Raw genomic sequence first — 17,611 nt, 5'->3', positions numbered from 1 at the left:
TTTCAATATCTGGGCTCTTGCCCATGTCTCACTGTAGCAATTGAGTTTAGGGAATTCAATAGACTGAATGAATGTATGTTGGTTTGCCAGAATGGTAGAAATGCTTGACATAGTCTTTGAAAATTTGACCTTTAAAACAATTCTGAAGATAGATGTTTGAAAGGGAAGAACATAAATCTTTTTTAATGTTTATGTTTAGATTTAGATTTACAGTACAACAAGTCACTGACATTTGTGGTGACGTAGCAAAATATGAAGGATGTGCTTTGATAACAATTGATCTCTGATTTGTGCCATTTGTCTGTTATTCATGTTAATTAAGGGTTAATTTTATCCAAGAACATGCTTTACTCAAATAATGCAGATTGCTGGATGTTAAAGTTTGGATAGCAATGTTCATTATTTCTACTACTTTGAAATGTATCATTAAGTATATATGTAGAAGCTCACACTTCATCATCTGATAAATAATGTCATTAGCCCATAATGTAGCATATGTTTGGCGGGTGCAAGCCTATCTGAAATGCTAGTAGCGCCTTTGAACCACAGTCTACAAACAGAAATTGTCGAAAATCAAGTTGAAACGTGCAGGGTTTTTATTTTGGTGCACTTGGCATAAGGATTATACAAAGAGAATATAATGGTCAATCTCAACAGTTTAGGACTCCCAGTTCATAACAATTGGAAATTGTAACTCAGTTTCTCTCTCCATGCAGATTCTGTATCTAATGAAATTATTCAGTTTTTGTTTTATTGCGGTGTTAGATTCCCATCACGCATAGGATTTAAGCAAAAGCAGAGCCTGAGGTTTATTTGTTTTCTTTGTTGCAATGTTCAAATAAATGGCTACACTGTGCTCGAAATGGAAGACCAGTCATTTAACCTCAATTAGTCTGTCTTACGGGATTTGATTTCGTATCGATCAGAACAACCAATCAGCAACTCAAAAAACCGCAGCCTGTTTTGCCAATTAGAAGGATCATGCTAAATTCAGATATTTACTGAACAAGTTTAATTATCACGTGGAAACTAACACATACAAGGACGCAAGCACAAATATACAATTTCTCAGCTAATTTAGGAAAACGGGACAAAAGACCTCAACACCGTACGATACAATAGCCGAATTAGACCATTTAGTCACTCCAGTCAGCTCCACCGCTTGATCATGCTGATATGCTGCTCAACCCCATTCTCCGACCCTCAGCGCTTAATCCTTGATCCCCCAGACTAATCAGGAATCCACTTACATTTGTCTTAAATGAATTATCCATGACTTGGCCTCCGCAGCCTTCTGTGACAATAAATTCTACAGAATACCGATCACCTGGATGCAGAAAATACTCCTGATAGCATTTCTAAACAGTGGTACCTTCGCTCTGAGGGTCGACCCTCAGGTGCTACTCTCAGTAACACGTGCAAACGTTTTCAAAACATCTACGATAGCCAGCTCCCTCAGTACTATTTATGTCTGCGTTTATTCCCCCAGCACAACCCACCCTCACACACCAAGCTTCTAAAGTCCATTGATTATAGAACCACACTCCTCAACTGCATCATCCTATGACAAGACCTTCATCGCCGGGATAATTCTTGTAAACTTCCACTGGTTTTCCCCAAGAACAAAACCATTCATGAGATAAGGGGACCAAAACTGTTTATATTAATCCACGTGGTGACTGAGCAGATCTTATGTAGCCTCAGAGGTACACTTCTGCTATTTTATTCTAGCACTCTTCAAATGAACGTTGACATTACATTTGTCTTCCCAACTGCTGTCGGCACCTGCATGAGAACTTTTAGAGTATCCTGAACAAGAACTCCCAAGTGCCTTCATACTGCAGATCTCTGAAGCCTGTTATGGTTTGGTAAAGGCCTCTATACTTCGTGCCAGATAATTCTGTACCTATGTCAATTTAACTGAAACTTGGTTGTGAAGTTAGATAGACAGATGGATAAATGAAATTTTTATTTTAAGCAACGTGAAGCCGCAGAAGCAAGCAAATTAAACAAAGAGAGGAGCATTGTCTTGGTGTTCGTACAATGCACGGAAATGTTGGCTCAACTTCGTAAAGGTGTATTGTTTTACATTGTGCTCCATCATAAAATTTGAAAATAAATTTATACTTAGGATTAATTCGCAGAAGTACAGAAGTAACGATATAAAATGGTTAGCATAGAAATGGGATGCATAAGCAAACTCTTAAGCGCATTTTTGAATTTACATTGCGAAACTGCATATATAAAGGTGTTTGTGCAGCAACTCAAAGTCCTAAGCATATAGCCTGTTTGTTCAAGAATTGTGAATGGATCGTTGTAACTTGCTGTTAATAATTTTACCTCTGAAAATTGTACAAGTAGGTATGTCACAAATGTTCCAGTCCATAAGATTATAAAGTTTCCAGATATGGCCATTAAAATAATCATCGAATTTCTCCTATTCTCCGTTTCAGGATCCTTTTGTTTCAGGTCCTTATTGTTTCCTTTGAGTCTTCTTCGAACTCTATTTGTCTGTACAATGCTCTTAATTGTCAGGACATTGAAAACTACGACCAAAACAAATGGAAGAAATGGGGTTAAAATAACTTCGATCCACCAATACGCAATCCACATGGGTAACGTATAGAAACTGGCTTTGACAGAGCAGGACCACGGCTGATTGTTTATTATTTCTCGAGGTTCAAATGCAAAGTATGTCGGAACAGTCTGTAAGCTGCTCATAAAACAAACGATTCCTATAACCATAGCTGCTGTTTTAGCGTTGCAATAACTTACTTGCAACTTTTGGCAACAAATAGCCACAAATCGATCAAAGGTGAATGCAACAGTTAACCAGACAGAACAGTCAACTGAAACCATATTTAGGACAATGCTCAGAGTGCAAATTGGTGTGTAGTTGAAAAATAAATTTGGGAAATAATAGTCTTTGATCTCATAGAATATTACGTCAAATACCAGAACAGATAAGACCGCCACGGCCATTGCCACTAAATATCGGGTGACACATTTTGAAAGGTCGCACAGTTCACGGGAAAGAATCACAATTGTCACCAGATTAGCTGGAAAAAAAAACAAAGAAATAAACTAGTCATAATCGTTTGCTAAAATCATGAGAAATCATTAATAATTTATTCGAATAAGCACGTGCAATATATGATGCCAATCAGTAGAATAAGACAGCTGATTACATTTTTTTTTACTTTCTCCAAATTTTACCACAAATATTAACCCTGTACGTTCAAACCACCAAAGTTTTAAACATGTGTTTCACACATGATGTCGATGTAATGCAGCCAGTCAATTTTAAACAGGCCACGTATTATTAGTTCGTTTCTCTTTTTTGTCAAAGTGAATTTATTGTCATAAATTATGCAGAGGTACGCCTTTGGTTTCTGTGTCAATTTCTAGGATGAAAAACGGAATGAATTGTAATCAACACTCATCTTTCCTGGGGCAAATATATTTTGGCATATGAATTCTAAAAAGTAAATGGTTTCAATACTAAGAAGTATGACTTCTTATCCTTAAAGAAATAATTGAATTGCTTTATAAATAAAACATAGAAGAGTACAGAACAGTAAGAGACCCGTCAGCCGAACATACATGTGCCATTGATTATTCTATTCTAGATTAATCCTGCCTGCTTGTATGTGATTCATATCCCTTTATTCCATGCCTCTTCATGCATTTCCCTAGATGCTTCTCAGCTTTGCTGTCCTACTTAAAAAAAAAACATAAAAGCCGGTTTTCCCTGATTTGTGCAATAGGTAGTATCTTTTAACCAGAATCAAATTGGCCTGAACTCAGAAAATCGACGTCTCTGCTTTTAATAAATCAATTTGAGAAGAATGTACAACAATAATATATATCCTTGTTAAAGGAAAGCTTCTCGAACGACACGTGAAGAAACAAGTAATCATCAAGATCCAGGAAGGCTTCATTTCAACAACCTCTTAATTTTACACTGTTAGTACACAACAGGAAATATGCACTACATTAAAAATAATCCGGGAACATGCAACATTATTTTTTTCACTCTGTTTCCCCCAGCCACCGAATGCCTGCGTTCTTTACTGAAGTATCTATAATACATCGGAATTCAACTTCTTCTCCTACTGCCTCATGCACAGTTTTCAAAATGAACAGGTGTAATAATTAGCTGCATCTAAACAGTCTGAATTTTTTGTCCTTAGATTTGCTCATATCTTCAATGAGTTATCATCATGTATATGATTGTCTCAGATACATGTGTGGTAATATAAAAGTTGAAATGTTGTAACGCCAACGACAAATTCAAACTCTCGTTCTCAACTATCGATTAGATCTGCAAATAAGTGGTCAGTTGGCTGCGGAAATAGCCGATAGGTCTTTCTAACTTCTCGTTGTCTGACTGTAAGAGCACAGCACCGACACCCACACAACTGGCATCGATACCAACCTTGATTACTTTACGTAATTAGAAGTGTTTCATAGTGGTACCATAAGTAACACAGATTTTATGCTGTCAAATGCATTTTGACAGTCTTCCACCCACTGAAATGTTCCACTTTCCTTTTGTAATTCAGTGAGGGGAGCATTCAAACTGCTAAAATTTGTTATGAGTTTCAATAAAAGATATTCAATCCCGGAATTGTAGCACTGCTCTTTTTTGACGATGGTATAGGAAATGCCCGAATTATCATTGTTTTTGCACTGCATAGGGCCATTTTCCCATGCCAAATACAAGGACCAGGAAGGTAACTTGGGCATTGGCAGTTTCAGTCTTAGCCAGGTTTTTCACCAAGCTTGCCTCCTGAAGTGGATGGAACAATTCAGATAACTGTTGCAATTGTTTCTATCATGTGGGACTAAAAATCACAAGGCCATCAATAACTACCACACAACTGCATAATCCAGAAATTACGTTGTTGTTCAGTTATTGAAATGCGACTGGTGCATTTTTGTACCAAATGGTATGATTTGAAACTGATATTGAACGTTCATTCAACGTTAGGAAAGCTGAGGTGGCTTCCACTCTTTCTGGCAGTATCCTATACCAGAATAGTCTGAGCAAGTCCAAATTAGAAAAAAAGTTGCTCTTCCCAAATTTTCAATACCGTCTTCTAAACCTGGAATCGGATACGAATCAGATTTTGTCACTGCATTTCATTTGGGAAAGTCCACATATCACCGTTGGGCACGGTTGAATTTTGACGCTATTACTACGGGTGAGCTGCAGTCAATGCAACTCATTTCAATTTTGACGTCTTGGACAATGTATTCAGTCTCCTCTTGAGCCTGTGCCAACTTTAGAGATTTAACCCTGTAAGTATGTTACTTAATTGGACCAGCAATTCCTATACCTCCATCGTGCAAAATTATGTTAATACTTCTGAGTTTATTTTCACATATCTCCACACGTGGTGGTAATTACTCTTTCTTGTCATTCTGATTTTCTTCCGGAAGGTAATTCAATAATTATTGACAACTTCCTCATTGTTCAATTTAATTTGAGAATGTCCAATTCAAACACCCCTGAACTTGATTCTTCACTCTGTATTGTGATCAATAACGCATTCTGATTTTACTTTATTTCCCTGTCAAAATACCTTTTGAGTATATTCGAATGACATGCTTTGTGAGATTTCTTTCTGATTAGGGTTTATATCACATAGTTCACCACAGTCAATCTACTTTCGAATTGATAAGTCCAATAAATTTTGATTTTAAAGGTTCTTTTTTCACTTGAAGTACCACTAAAATTTTATTTCCGAGTGCAAAATTGCGAGCTTTCATTTCTTCTTTGTTTCCAGTTTCATTGTATGCTGTGATCTTTTTAAATTATATCTTTCCAACTCCCTAATTGTTCCCTGAAATCTTACAAATATTTTGTGTACGTTCTCTCTGAATTCTGACTTAACAATTTTTTCTTAATCATTTATTTGCAGTTCTCTCACTTCATTCGCAAAAAAACTAATTCACATAGACTGAATTTGTTCGATTCATTTATAACATCTCTGATGGCAAAAAATACAAACAGGATTGCGTTATACCAATCAGCTGGATAGCCGTGACCATGAAACCTTAATATAGACTTTAATGTCTGATGCCATATTTCTACCAATCCCTGCTATTCTAAATGATAGGCAGTAGATTTGAATTGTTTTATTCCTAAACTTGGTAAAAACAATGCTGGAAACCAGATGCTGGAAATCAGATTCTGGATTAGTGGTGCTGGAAGAGAACAGCAGTTCAGGCAGCATCCAAGGAGTTTCGAAATCGACGTTTCGGGCAAAAGCCCTTCATCAGGAATACAGGCAGAGAGCCTGAAGTGTGGAGAGATAAATTATCTCTCCACGCTTCAGGCTCTCTGCCTGTATTCCTGATGAAGGGCGTTTGCCCGAAACGTCGATTTCGAAGCTCCTTGGATGCTGCCTGAACTGCTGTGCTCTTCCAGCACCACTAATCCAGAATTATTCCTAAACTGCCAAAATTTCAGTGAGTAATTCTGATGTACAATTTGACTTTGATCTCATTGCATCTCAGTGGATGATCCATGCTGAGTGAAACCTTTGAGTAAAAGTCCAACAATTCTTTTAGCAATTATATTGCAGAATTAAGTATTCTCTGGAAATACAGTGGACACATCCGTTAATGTCAGCAAACAATGAATCCTTTTTTTTCTTTTAGGTAGGATTCCTGCACAATCAAATTTGTCTTTTGTGAAAGATTCCTCAAAAGCAAGAATGGGCATCCAAGGTGCTGGTTTACTTACTACTTGTAGTTTTCCAAATAGCAAGTAAACATGACATGTCTGTCAAAATTCAAAGACATTCTTGTGCAGTCCAGGACAGTCAAAAGGTTTTTCCTATTTTAGTTTGTTTTTTTCTTGTGCAGATATGGACTTGGATGCAGGCTTAGGTGATGGCTTAGTAAGTTTGCCGATGACACTAAAGTCGATGGAGTGTTGGATATTGTAGAAGAATGTTGCAGATTGCGAGGGGGTTTGGATAAACTGCAGAATTAGGCTGATAAGTGGCAAACGGAGTTCAATGCAAATAAATGTGAGGTGATTGATTTTGGAAAAAATAACAGGAAGGCAGAATACTGGGTCAATGGAAAGATCCTTGGTGGTGTGGATGTGCAGAGGGATTTTGGCGTCCATGTACATAGATCCCCAAGAGTTGCCACTCCGACTGGTAGTGCTGTTAAGAAAGCAAACGGTGTGTTAGGTTTTATTTGTAGAGGAATTGAGTTCCAGAGCAGTGATGACATGCTGCAACTGTACACAATGCTAGTGCGAACTCACATGGAGTATTGTGTGCAGTTCTGGTCGCCCCAATACAGGAAGTATTTGGAGGCATTGGAAAAGGTGCAGAAAAAAATTACTAGGATGTTGCCTAGTCTGAAGGGAAGGTCTTATGAGAAAAAGCTGCGAGGTTGGGTTTGTTCTCATTGGAGAGAGGAAAGCTAAGAGGGGATTTAATAGATTCTTACAAGATTATCAGACGTTCAGATCGGGTGGACAGTGAGTGTCTTTTTCCTCAGATGATGCTGTCATCTTGTACGAGTGGTTATAGCTGCAAATTGGGGCGTGATAGAGTTAAGACAGATGTTAGAACCAAGTTATTTACTCAGAGAGTGGTAAGGGCGTGGAATGCCCTGCCTGCCAAAGTAGTTAACTCAGCCACATTAGGGGAATTTAAACAGCCCTTGCATAAGCATATGGATGATTATGGGTTAGTGTAGTGCGGTGGGTTTAGATTAGTTCACAGGTCAGCGCAAAATTGTCGGGCAAAGGTTCATTGTCTATGTTTTAAATGATATCTACTGGTAGTTCATGTGCTAGCCAGAATACCTCATTTCTATAAATCACTGGGAATACGACGTGATGAACTTTACCCTTTACTCATCAGTCTGTATATGTCATGGTCAGCATTTCCTCGTCTGCAGTAGTTCAGATAAAATCTCTGAGATAGAACTGTTTACTTCGCCATCCATTTGCTCCTGTTTTGTATCAACTACTTGTTCAAACACTGTCTCTGATAATTCCAATGCAACTTTCTTATCTGTACTTTCCTGTTCAATCTGCTGAACTGTGAGCTCGTTACCACACCGTCAGAAAAGCGAAATCCATATGTTTGCTGTAATAGCTCAGTTGGTTTATTTTCTAATGGATTTCCAACCACAGTCGGCCGCTTTCCGACTCGTGAGTCAAATATATCGTTAGCAGAGACAAAATTGTGCTCCACGTACTGAGAGTTTTGCCAGTATTCATCCCACGAATTCTCCATTCTTCAGTAGACACTCTGACCTCATTCCAACCTCATAACTGAGGATGTCTTTTCGCACCATAAATGACACTTTCTAGCACGTTTTCATGCAATGGTTCTTTAGAGATACATATCTCCTCATCTTTTAGTATCAATGTTTTAGTATCGTTTATCTCTTCATTTTGCAACCTCTTTACGTCCTGACGGTGGCCTATGCACGTAAAGTTTAAGTTCAGAAGCATATGGTTTCAGAAGATCTGGCACTTCTCTATTAATCAACTGGCCACCAGGTTGTATACTCTGGGGCAACTTTTTTCCACACCCACTGTGCCTTCCACTACCACTCCAACAAAATTCAATGGCTTTTCTTGTTTTCCTACATCTGGCTTCCCAGTGCTTTTACTATCCCACCAACACTTTGATTCATGTGATCTACTTTGTTGCAGTGACAACACTGTTGCCTTTGAGCCTCTGTTTTCCCTTCATGGTTTTCAGTTTAAAACGATGGTAAGTTAACCATATGATGTTCACCGAGGTCTATTTTTCCTTTACCACGTAAGGATTTCTCTTTTCTCCAATTTCTAAACCTCATGGATGAAAATTGATGTTGGGAAGCAAAGTTTGATTTATGGTCTAACACATAACCAGCAGCCATTTCAGCTGCCATTTTAACTGTCTGCTCTTCTGCTTGGACTCTCACGACTTTAGGAAGAGAACTTTTGAACTCCTCCATAATAATCGTATCTCCTTGCGCGTCATATGTTTGCTGTATTCTTAATACCCTTTTCAACCTGTCAAAATTGGATTGTTTTGATCCTTTCAACGTCAATGTCTGTTGGAGCAGCGTCCCTGCTTAAATTCCTGAAATGCTGACTGCAGGCTTCTGACACAAGATCATCCAAACTTTAAATGGCTTTCTTCACCTCCTTGTATTCTGCAGATGCCTCCTTTGATAGTCATGTAAGTACCTCAGTAACTCTACCTGGAAGTTTTGTTTGGATCAACAAAACCATATGGTCACTAGCCACTTACTTTATTTAGCCACTGTCTCAAGTAAGCTGAAAAAGACTTTTACATCTTTCTCAATATATATAGACAATATTTGGATACATCTAACAAACCCCTACTAGGCCTTTTGTTACACTCAGATATTCATCTGCACTCTCTTGCTCAGTAAGCTTACCTTTTTACTTGCATTTCCATACTTTTAAGCCGACTTTCCTCTACAAGTCTCAGTTTTTTTAACTTTCAACTTCCTATTTCTTTCTTTTATCTCTCTCTTTCTTCTCTGTCTTTCGCTTTATTTTTCCCTTTCTTCTCTCTCTCTATTCTTCTTTGAATTTCCTCTGCTTACACATTTTCCTTTCGCTTTTTTCTGCTTTCTTTTTCTTTTGCCTCTACTTTACGCTGCTACACTTTAAATTGAGTTTTGAACATTTCCATAGTTTCTGATGGCGTATGCAGCAAATATATATGCTGGTCTATTTCTGCTTTTATCTCTCCTTTTCTTTCAGACGATGTTAAATCCTACTCTAGCTTGACCGCCAATTCCAGTAGTGTTTCATTGTTCACATTTTGTAACACCGCCAAGGTCACTTCTTTCACCCCCAGAAAAGTCTTGGTGACTGAAAGAACCATTACTACAACAAACATTGTTCAAACAAACCAAATTCAACACTCAGAAAAACAAATATTAGCACCGATCACTCGCTTTCCTTGAGTACAACAGTTCGAATCCAAAATTGGAACAACAGAATTAAGCCCGCGAGTTCCAATCCATTATGGACCAGGCCAGAGACTTTCAAAACTTTTATAAATACAGCCCAGATAGTGACTTTTCTAGTTGTTTTAAGCAGATATTTAGTGGATATTCCAGGAGTGACACAGCTTGTCAAAACAATCAGTCTTTAACAAAACAATATTTATTTATAGACTACCAACCGAAAAACAATCAAATGATAACAGAATTTAGAAGAACAACTATTTGCAAAAAACGGGGGACACGATTTAGTCGCAGTGCTAATGGGCTGGTTAGTGTCAGATGGACTTTAATTTAGGGAAATGGGAGAGGTAGCATTTTGGAGAGGCAACTGAGAGCAGGTCCTAAACTCTTCATGGCAAGGTCCTGAACAGTGTTCGTCAACAAAGAGAGCTTGAAGTCCAGGTTCACATTTTCTTGAAAGTGGAGTCGCAAATAGATATGGCAGTAAAGAAGGCGTTAGATGTGCTTTCCTTTTATTATCCAGAGCATTGAGTATTGAATTTGGCAGGTCATGTTGCGGTTGTACAGGACATTGTTTAGATTTTTTTTCTAATATTGTGTGCAATTCTGCTCTCCCTCCTATCGGAAGAATGTTGCAAAACTTGAAAGGGTTCAGAAAAGAATTTCAAAGATGTCGCTTGGGTTGCAAGATATGACGTACAGTTAAAGGGTGGATAGGCTGGGGCTGAGTTCCCTGGAGCAGATTTGGATAAGTGGGGAACAAATTAAGAGACTTAAGGGGCAAGTTTTTTGACGCACAGTGTGGTACGTGTATGGAATGAACTGCCAAGGAAGTGGTGGAAGCTTGTACAATCAGAATATATAAAAGGCATCTGGATGGGTATGTAAATAGGAAGAATTTAAAGGGATATAGGCCAAGTGCTGGCAAATGGGACTAGATTAATTTTATCTAGATTAATTTAACTCAGCACGCACGAGTTGAACTGCAGGGTCTGTTTCCATGCATTACATCTCTATGACTCTACGACTCTAAATTAACAAAGAGCTATTCATGTTTCCTGCAAAATTCCATAAACGCACGCCCACACCCCCCACCCCATCCCACCTTGGCAAAAAGGTAAATTCAAACTTAGGCTCTGAAAGGAGATAGAGATTGCACAAAGGATCTGCCAGGGATCATTGCAAGAAACACGGAACTATTTTCTTTAGGAGCAGCTTTGTGGCGTCCCCAACTAAAACTAAACCAAACTAGAATAACCCTGAACTGGGAGAACAGACCTCTCCCCTTTCATTTTAAAACTTTTTAAAATTATGTAGCATCTGTTATCCATATTTAAAGTCATGTTAGCTCAGACAATTCGGAACCTCTTCCTTTTGCAACATTTTTGGGGAAAAAAACAGGAAAAACCTAACCTTGTTAAAGGAGCAGTATCATCAGGAATATGCTTATGCGTACTGTTTTCGCGCCCTCTATCTCTGTCACTGTCTGTGTCTCTGTCTCTTCCTTTTGCACTCTCTCTCTCTAAGCACTCTTTGAGGAATTCAAACATTTTGGTTTTCCATTTTAAAAAGCATTGGTACAAGATGTCGTTTCTGAAAATTAGAATGCCGTTCTCTCAGTTCTAAAAAAAAGTTAATGGCCTTCAACTTTCCCATTGCATTGGAACGGTCGTGAAACAGTCTCAATGTGAGTGTTCTAAGAATCCAAGCGCTTGGCTAATGTTCTGGTGGTATGGTGAAAGGTTAAAACTTGAACTTAAAATGAAAGAAGGACGAACTTAAAGGAGATATAACCGTTCCATTAAATGACAATTTGTTTGGCAAATGACGTTTAGCATAAGACATTGTTTATCTTTGTCCAGACTAACCAGCTATGACTCTTGACACACAACAATGCGATTGACTCTGAGCTGCCCTCTGAGTTATTAGGGATGAACCATTAATGATAGCTAAGTTAGGGATTCTCACATCTTATGGATAAATATGTATAAAGTCATTCTAATCTGTCAAATTATTCCATTGGCTGTACAGCATTCATAAAAGAATTGTCACTATTTTAGTGGTGTTGGTAATTTTCTTTTTCCAGTATTAAACACGTCAAAAGTAGCAGTATATGTCAATAACAGAAAGATCCATGAATCAGTTAAACAGAATAAATTGAAACAGTTCAGTGATTTTCAGATACTCACCCGGCACACCAACAATTGCAAGAATAGGATAGCAAATATTTTCAACCTGTATGATTACCGGCTGCCCCATATGTTCCAGTAATGAAATTTTCTCTTGGCTTCCGTACACACAGATGTTCTGCATTCGAATACGTGTCTCTTTAATACGAGAGAGAATCCTCAAGTGGTTGTGCCAGTATTACACTTTGAATAGTTTTTGTTTCCATCCAGTCAACAAGATTAAGCCCAAGTGATATGCATGCTTATTGTTCAAAAAGGATGTTCAATTCAAACGGTATTTTATCGTGATACAAAAGACATCAGGAATATTACTCTATTTTCTTTTCAAACAATTTACTATTTATATTCCAAAATCATACTGTTGATTTTTCAATTGAAAATTTTAGAGCATATGTAGCTGGTGTGCAATTAGTAAAATAACTGAGGACCTTTGCTTTGTAATGGTGACAATTGGTCCAAAACATTCTTATTTATTTAACTTATACGCAGTATTAAATAGATTTATTTGAGAAATACAGTTGTATCGGAATTCCAAGTAGCTTCACACCGAGAACTATAGGGAGAAACCAAGTGATGTCAGTTACAGATCTCTGCAAGACCAATTTCACGTGTTCTATTTCAGCATTCAGCGGTTAACTCCCATGTTGGAGATGGGTGATGATTTTACGTGACTGATACTATTTAAGAAAAATGCTTTCAGATAGGGATTTTTGAAATGAACTCTTTGCTTACATGGTTGAAAATGTTACTTTTAATTTTTTCAAGCGTGACTGACGTCAAAATTACATCGAGCGTTGGAATTGGGTGTTCCATTCAATTATTGCAAATGGTATCATCCCCAGAAATTGTGTCGACACAGCGTCATCCCCACTTGCCTTTTTTTATTTTATGAATGGACGTTAACAGGGTCGTTCTTCAGATATTTCATTGACTTCGCTTTCTGTATCAATTTTTTGTTTTGTAAAAGCAGACATCTCTGAAACTGGTCAATAAGAAGAAACAGGTGAAAACCAATGTTCGATGTTTGATTATATGATTTTACTGGTGCTTATGGAGGCATCGTGGATCTGCCACGTGTGACAATGTTGCTTCTTTAAGTGGTGCATTTTTACTACAAGTTTCTTTTAGGAGAGAGATTGCTTGAAATATATACTTGTCAGTGAGAACTTTTATTTTGGAATTTAGAACAATAGAAGCACCCGAGGTATGTGTGTCCAGCTGTTAACAATTTGGACTTGTTTAACTTATTTTTAACATTTGATTTACGCATTTGTTGTCTGAACAGCGTTGGCCAACTGCAGTTCTCGCTCAATCTCTATCTATCTATCTCTCTCTCTCCTGCTCTCTAAGTGCTGCTGGCTTGCATACGAGACAATCCGTTTCTGACTTTGGCTTTGTGCTAAGGCGTGAGTTTATGGCATGTTGCTATATTGTAACAGTTATTTCGTAGATAGTTGTTGCCTGTATTATTCTGGCAAGTTTTCCAGTAGAGTTATATTATTTTTAGTTCTTCTTTGGTTTGTTGCATTTTCAAGTGAGTATTAAAAGAAATGTGTTTTGCGAAACGCCAAACAGTTTGACTAGTCGAATTCCAACTGGCAGGAAGGCTTTTCCATCTGCTTTTAAAATGTGTAAACTTTTGCGTTTAGGCTACCTTCTTAAAAATAATTGAAGGGGTCTGTTCCATGCACACGATCTCAGTGACTAGCAGAGTTATGCACAATATAAGCATAAAGTAATGGAGAATCTCAACAGTTCATAATTGACAGTCCCATTAGTGTCATACTGATTGGAAATGTCAACTTTGTTTCTCTTCATGCAGATGCTTCCTGACCGGATGTGTTCTTCGGGATTTTATATTACTGTTCTATTTTTCCAGCACCAACAGCATACTGTTATCATATAAGCTGAAGATTCCAGGGCCTAATATCTGGCAGACATGCTTCGTTTAGTTCGCAGTAACAATCTATTTTTAAAAAGCAATAGATTCCTTTCACATAATGTAAATATCAAACAATTCAGCCCAGATCGCTACTTCTAATGACATCGAATTAATACTGCTGATAGTATTCTATCATTGACTCCAAAATTGGCGGCCTGTTTTGGAAATACGAAGAATCATGCTATTTATTTCATAGGATGAGTCAACATTTGGAAAGAAAAATGTACTGTTGCAATTCTCCATCTAAATCCAGCATATAGGAAAGACTGGATAGAATAATTTCCTTTCGAAACTATTTTACGTGAATGATGGAATGATGGATTTTATTTTTCTGTATTTTAAGTAACAATCATTTCCAGAAGTAAGCAAAATAAGTAGCATGCATATGTCAAGTCCGATTTTGCCAATAATGCAATGTCAAGAAATAGTGTTCGAAGATCATGAAGGTCTAATCTTAATCTGTTAAGAATAAAACAGTATTATTGTATACTTCAGAAAAGTGACAGGTTTCTTAAAGGAATGCATAAGCAACACGATATACTCTCTAATCAAATTATGAGACCGTCTTTGAATTTCCTGATTAAATGCTTTTGGAGATGTATCTCTTGTTTCAATTTAAAACATAAGCCTTAACTATTATTTAAACCTGGGGCAGTGTTTGTAGAGGAATAAGGCAGTGTTATTTTCTGGGTCTGTAGATTGTCAAGGAGGGAAAATGAACTTTAGTAGATTGATATATGCTTCTTGTCTGATGTGGGAGTTTAAAGAGAGTTTAAGGGTTACTGCGGATTATGTCTGCCATTAATGCTATTGGTTGCGAATCTTATCAGATCGAATGGATCGGTTGGAGACACAGTTAGAAGCAATGAGGAATTTGCAACAGCAACGGTACATGATGGCTGGCAGTTGCAAGAAGGGCGGAAAGTCTCAGATACAATCAGATTAACTCCAGGAAAGGTAAAAGAGGGAGACAGCTAATTCAGGAGTCTTTTGTGGGTCTATCCATTTCAAACAGGTAAGCTGTTTTGGAAAAACTAGGGGGGGATGGATTCTCAGGGGAACGTAGCACGAACAGCCAAGTTTCTGGTATTGAGAATGGTTATAATGCAACGAGGGGTACGCCGGGTTCCAAGAGATCAATTGTGTCAAGGGGATCCTCTGTCCGAGGTACGGACAGACGTTTCTGTGGCCAGCAGTGTAAAATCAGAATTGTGTGTTGCTTCCCTGGTGCCAGGATCAAGGATGTCTCAGAGAGGTTGCAGAATGTTCTCACGGGGGAGAGGGGCCAGCAAGAGGTCATCGACGACGTTGGAACCAACGACATAGTAATGGAAATGGTTGAGATTCTGAGAGGAGAGAACAGAGAGTTAGGCAGCGTTTTAAAGGTCCTCGAAAATAATAATATCTGGATAACGCCCGGTGCTACGAGCTAGTGAGGGCAGGAGTAGGAGGATAGAGCAGATGAATGCACGGCTGAGGAGCTGGTGTATGGGAGAAGGATTCACATTTTTGGTTGATTGGAATCTCTTTTGGGCTAGAAATGTGCAAGAAGGACGGTTTCCAGCTAAGTTGGAAGAGAACTAATATACTGGCAGTGAAATTTGGTAGAGCTGCTCGGGAGGATTTAAACTAGTAAGGGGCGGTGGGTGTGACCCAGGAAGATAGTGAGGAAAGATGTCAATCTGAGACTCATGCAGTTGAGATCAGAAGAGAGTCAAACATTCAGGGTAGGCAGGGACAAGGTAGGACTGATAAATTAAACTGCATTTATTTTAATACGAGCGGTCTAACTTGGAAGGCTGATGAACTCAGGGCATGGTTAGGAACATGGGACTGGGATATCATAGAAATTACAGGAACATGCTCAGGGATGGGCAGGACTAGCAGCTTAATGTTCCAAGAAAGAAATGCCATAGCGTAAAAGATTTATATGGAGAGGAATTTGTTAAGTGTGTACAAGAACATTTTCTGATTCAGTATGTGGAAGTACCCACTAGAGAAGGTGTAAAACCTGACCAACTCTTGGGAAATGAGGCAGGGCAGGTGACTGAGGTGTCAGTGGGGGAGCATTTTGGGCCCAGCGACCATAATTCTATTAGATTTAAAATAGTGATGGAAAAGGATAGACCAGCTCAACAATTTGAAGCTCTAAATTGGAGAAAGGACAATTTCGGTGGTATTAAGCAAGGACTTTTGAAAGCTGACTGGGGGCAGATGTTCACAGGTAAAGGGACGACTGGAAAATGGGAAGCCTTCACAAATGAGAATACGAGAATCCAGCGAAAGTATATTCATGTTAGGGTGAAAGGAAAGGCTGGTAGGGAAAGGGAATGCTGGATGACTAAAGAAATTGAGGGTTTGATTAATAAAAGAAGGACGCATATGTAAGATATAGAGAGGATAGATCGAGGGAATCCTGAGAACAGTATAAAGGCATTATGAGTATACTGAAGAGGGAACCCATGAGGGCAATAAGGGGACATGGGATAGTTTGGCTATTAGAATTAAGGAGAATCCAAAGGGCTTTTACAAATATATTAAGGACAAAAGGGTATCGAGGGAGAGAATAGGGCCCCTCAAAGATCAGCAAGGCGGCCTTTGCGTGGAGCCACAGAAAATGGAGGAGATATTAAACGAATATTTTGCATCAGTATTTACTGTGGAAAAGGATATGGAAGATATATAATGTAGGGAAATAGATGGTGACACCTTGCAAACTGTACATGTTACAGAGGAGGAAGTACTGGATATCTTGAAACGCATACAGTTGGAAAAAACCCCGGGACCTGATCAAATGTACCCTAGAACTCTGTGGGAAGCTAGCGAAGTGATTGCTGGGCTTATGCTGCGGTATTTGCATCATCGATAGCCACAGGTGAGGTGCCGAAAGACTGGAGGTTGACGAACCTGGTGCTACTGTTTAAGAAGTATGGTAAGGACAAGCCAGGGAACTACAGACCAGTGAGCCTGACGTCAGTAGTGAGCAAGTTGTAGGAGGGAATCCTGAGGGACAGGATGTACATGTATTTGGAAAGGCAAGGACTGAATATGAATAGTCAACATGGCTTTGTTTGTGGGAAATCATGTCTCACAAACTTGATTGAGTTTTGTGAAGAAGTTGAAAATAGGATTGATTAGGATAGAGCAGTAGATGTGATCTATATTGACTTCAGTAAAGCGTTCGACAAGATTCCCATGGGAGGCTGGTAAGCAAGGCTAGATCTCACAGAATACAGGGAGAATTAGCCATTTGGATACAGAATTGTCTCAAAGGTAGAAGACAGAGGGTAGTGGTAGTGGAGGGTTGCTTTTCAGACTGGAGGCCTGTGACTAGTGGAGTGTCACAATGATTGGTGTTGGGTCATCTACTTCTTGTCGCTTACATATGTGATTTGGATACGAGCATAAGAGGTACAGTTAGATTTTTTGCAGATACCGTCAAATTTGGAGGAGTAGTGGACAGTGAAGCGGGTTACCTCAGATTACAACAGGATCTGGACCAGAT

The 17,611-nt window shown here is 38.6% G+C and overlaps 1 protein-coding gene across 1 annotated transcript; it reads right to left on the bottom strand.

Annotated features, from left to right (window-relative positions):
- Positions 1–2,133: 2,133 nt before the first annotated feature.
- LOC148140701 (uncharacterized) lies at positions 2,134–12,234 on the bottom strand. Its single transcript, XM_087979011.1, has 2 exons — positions 12,165–12,234; positions 2,134–3,059 (listed from the first exon to the last, which is right to left on the bottom strand). Exons 1-2 carry the CDS (start codon positions 12,232–12,234, stop codon positions 2,134–2,136), a joined length of 996 nt encoding a protein of 331 aa, XP_087835137.1.
- Positions 12,235–17,611: the final 5,377 nt, after the last annotated feature.

Source organism: Chiloscyllium plagiosum, unplaced genomic scaffold (genome assembly GCF_037043375.1).
Source record: "Chiloscyllium plagiosum isolate Xiang-an unplaced genomic scaffold, Cpla_swu_hap1 HiC_scaffold_35, whole genome shotgun sequence".
Lineage (NCBI taxonomy): Eukaryota > Metazoa > Chordata > Chondrichthyes > Orectolobiformes > Hemiscylliidae > Chiloscyllium > Chiloscyllium plagiosum.
This window is presented reverse-complemented; position numbering and strand designations above follow the sequence as displayed.

Bases quoted from the DNA above. Each gene is read 5' to 3' on its own strand.
- LOC148140701 (XM_087979011.1), bottom strand. From the start codon at position 12,234: ATGGGGCAGCCGGTAATCATACAGGTTGAAAATATTTGCTATCCTATT. The intron at 3,060-12,164 runs GTGAGTATCTGA...TTTTTTTTCCAG, and splicing joins TGCAATTGTTGGTGTGCCGG to CTAATCTGGTGACAATTGTG.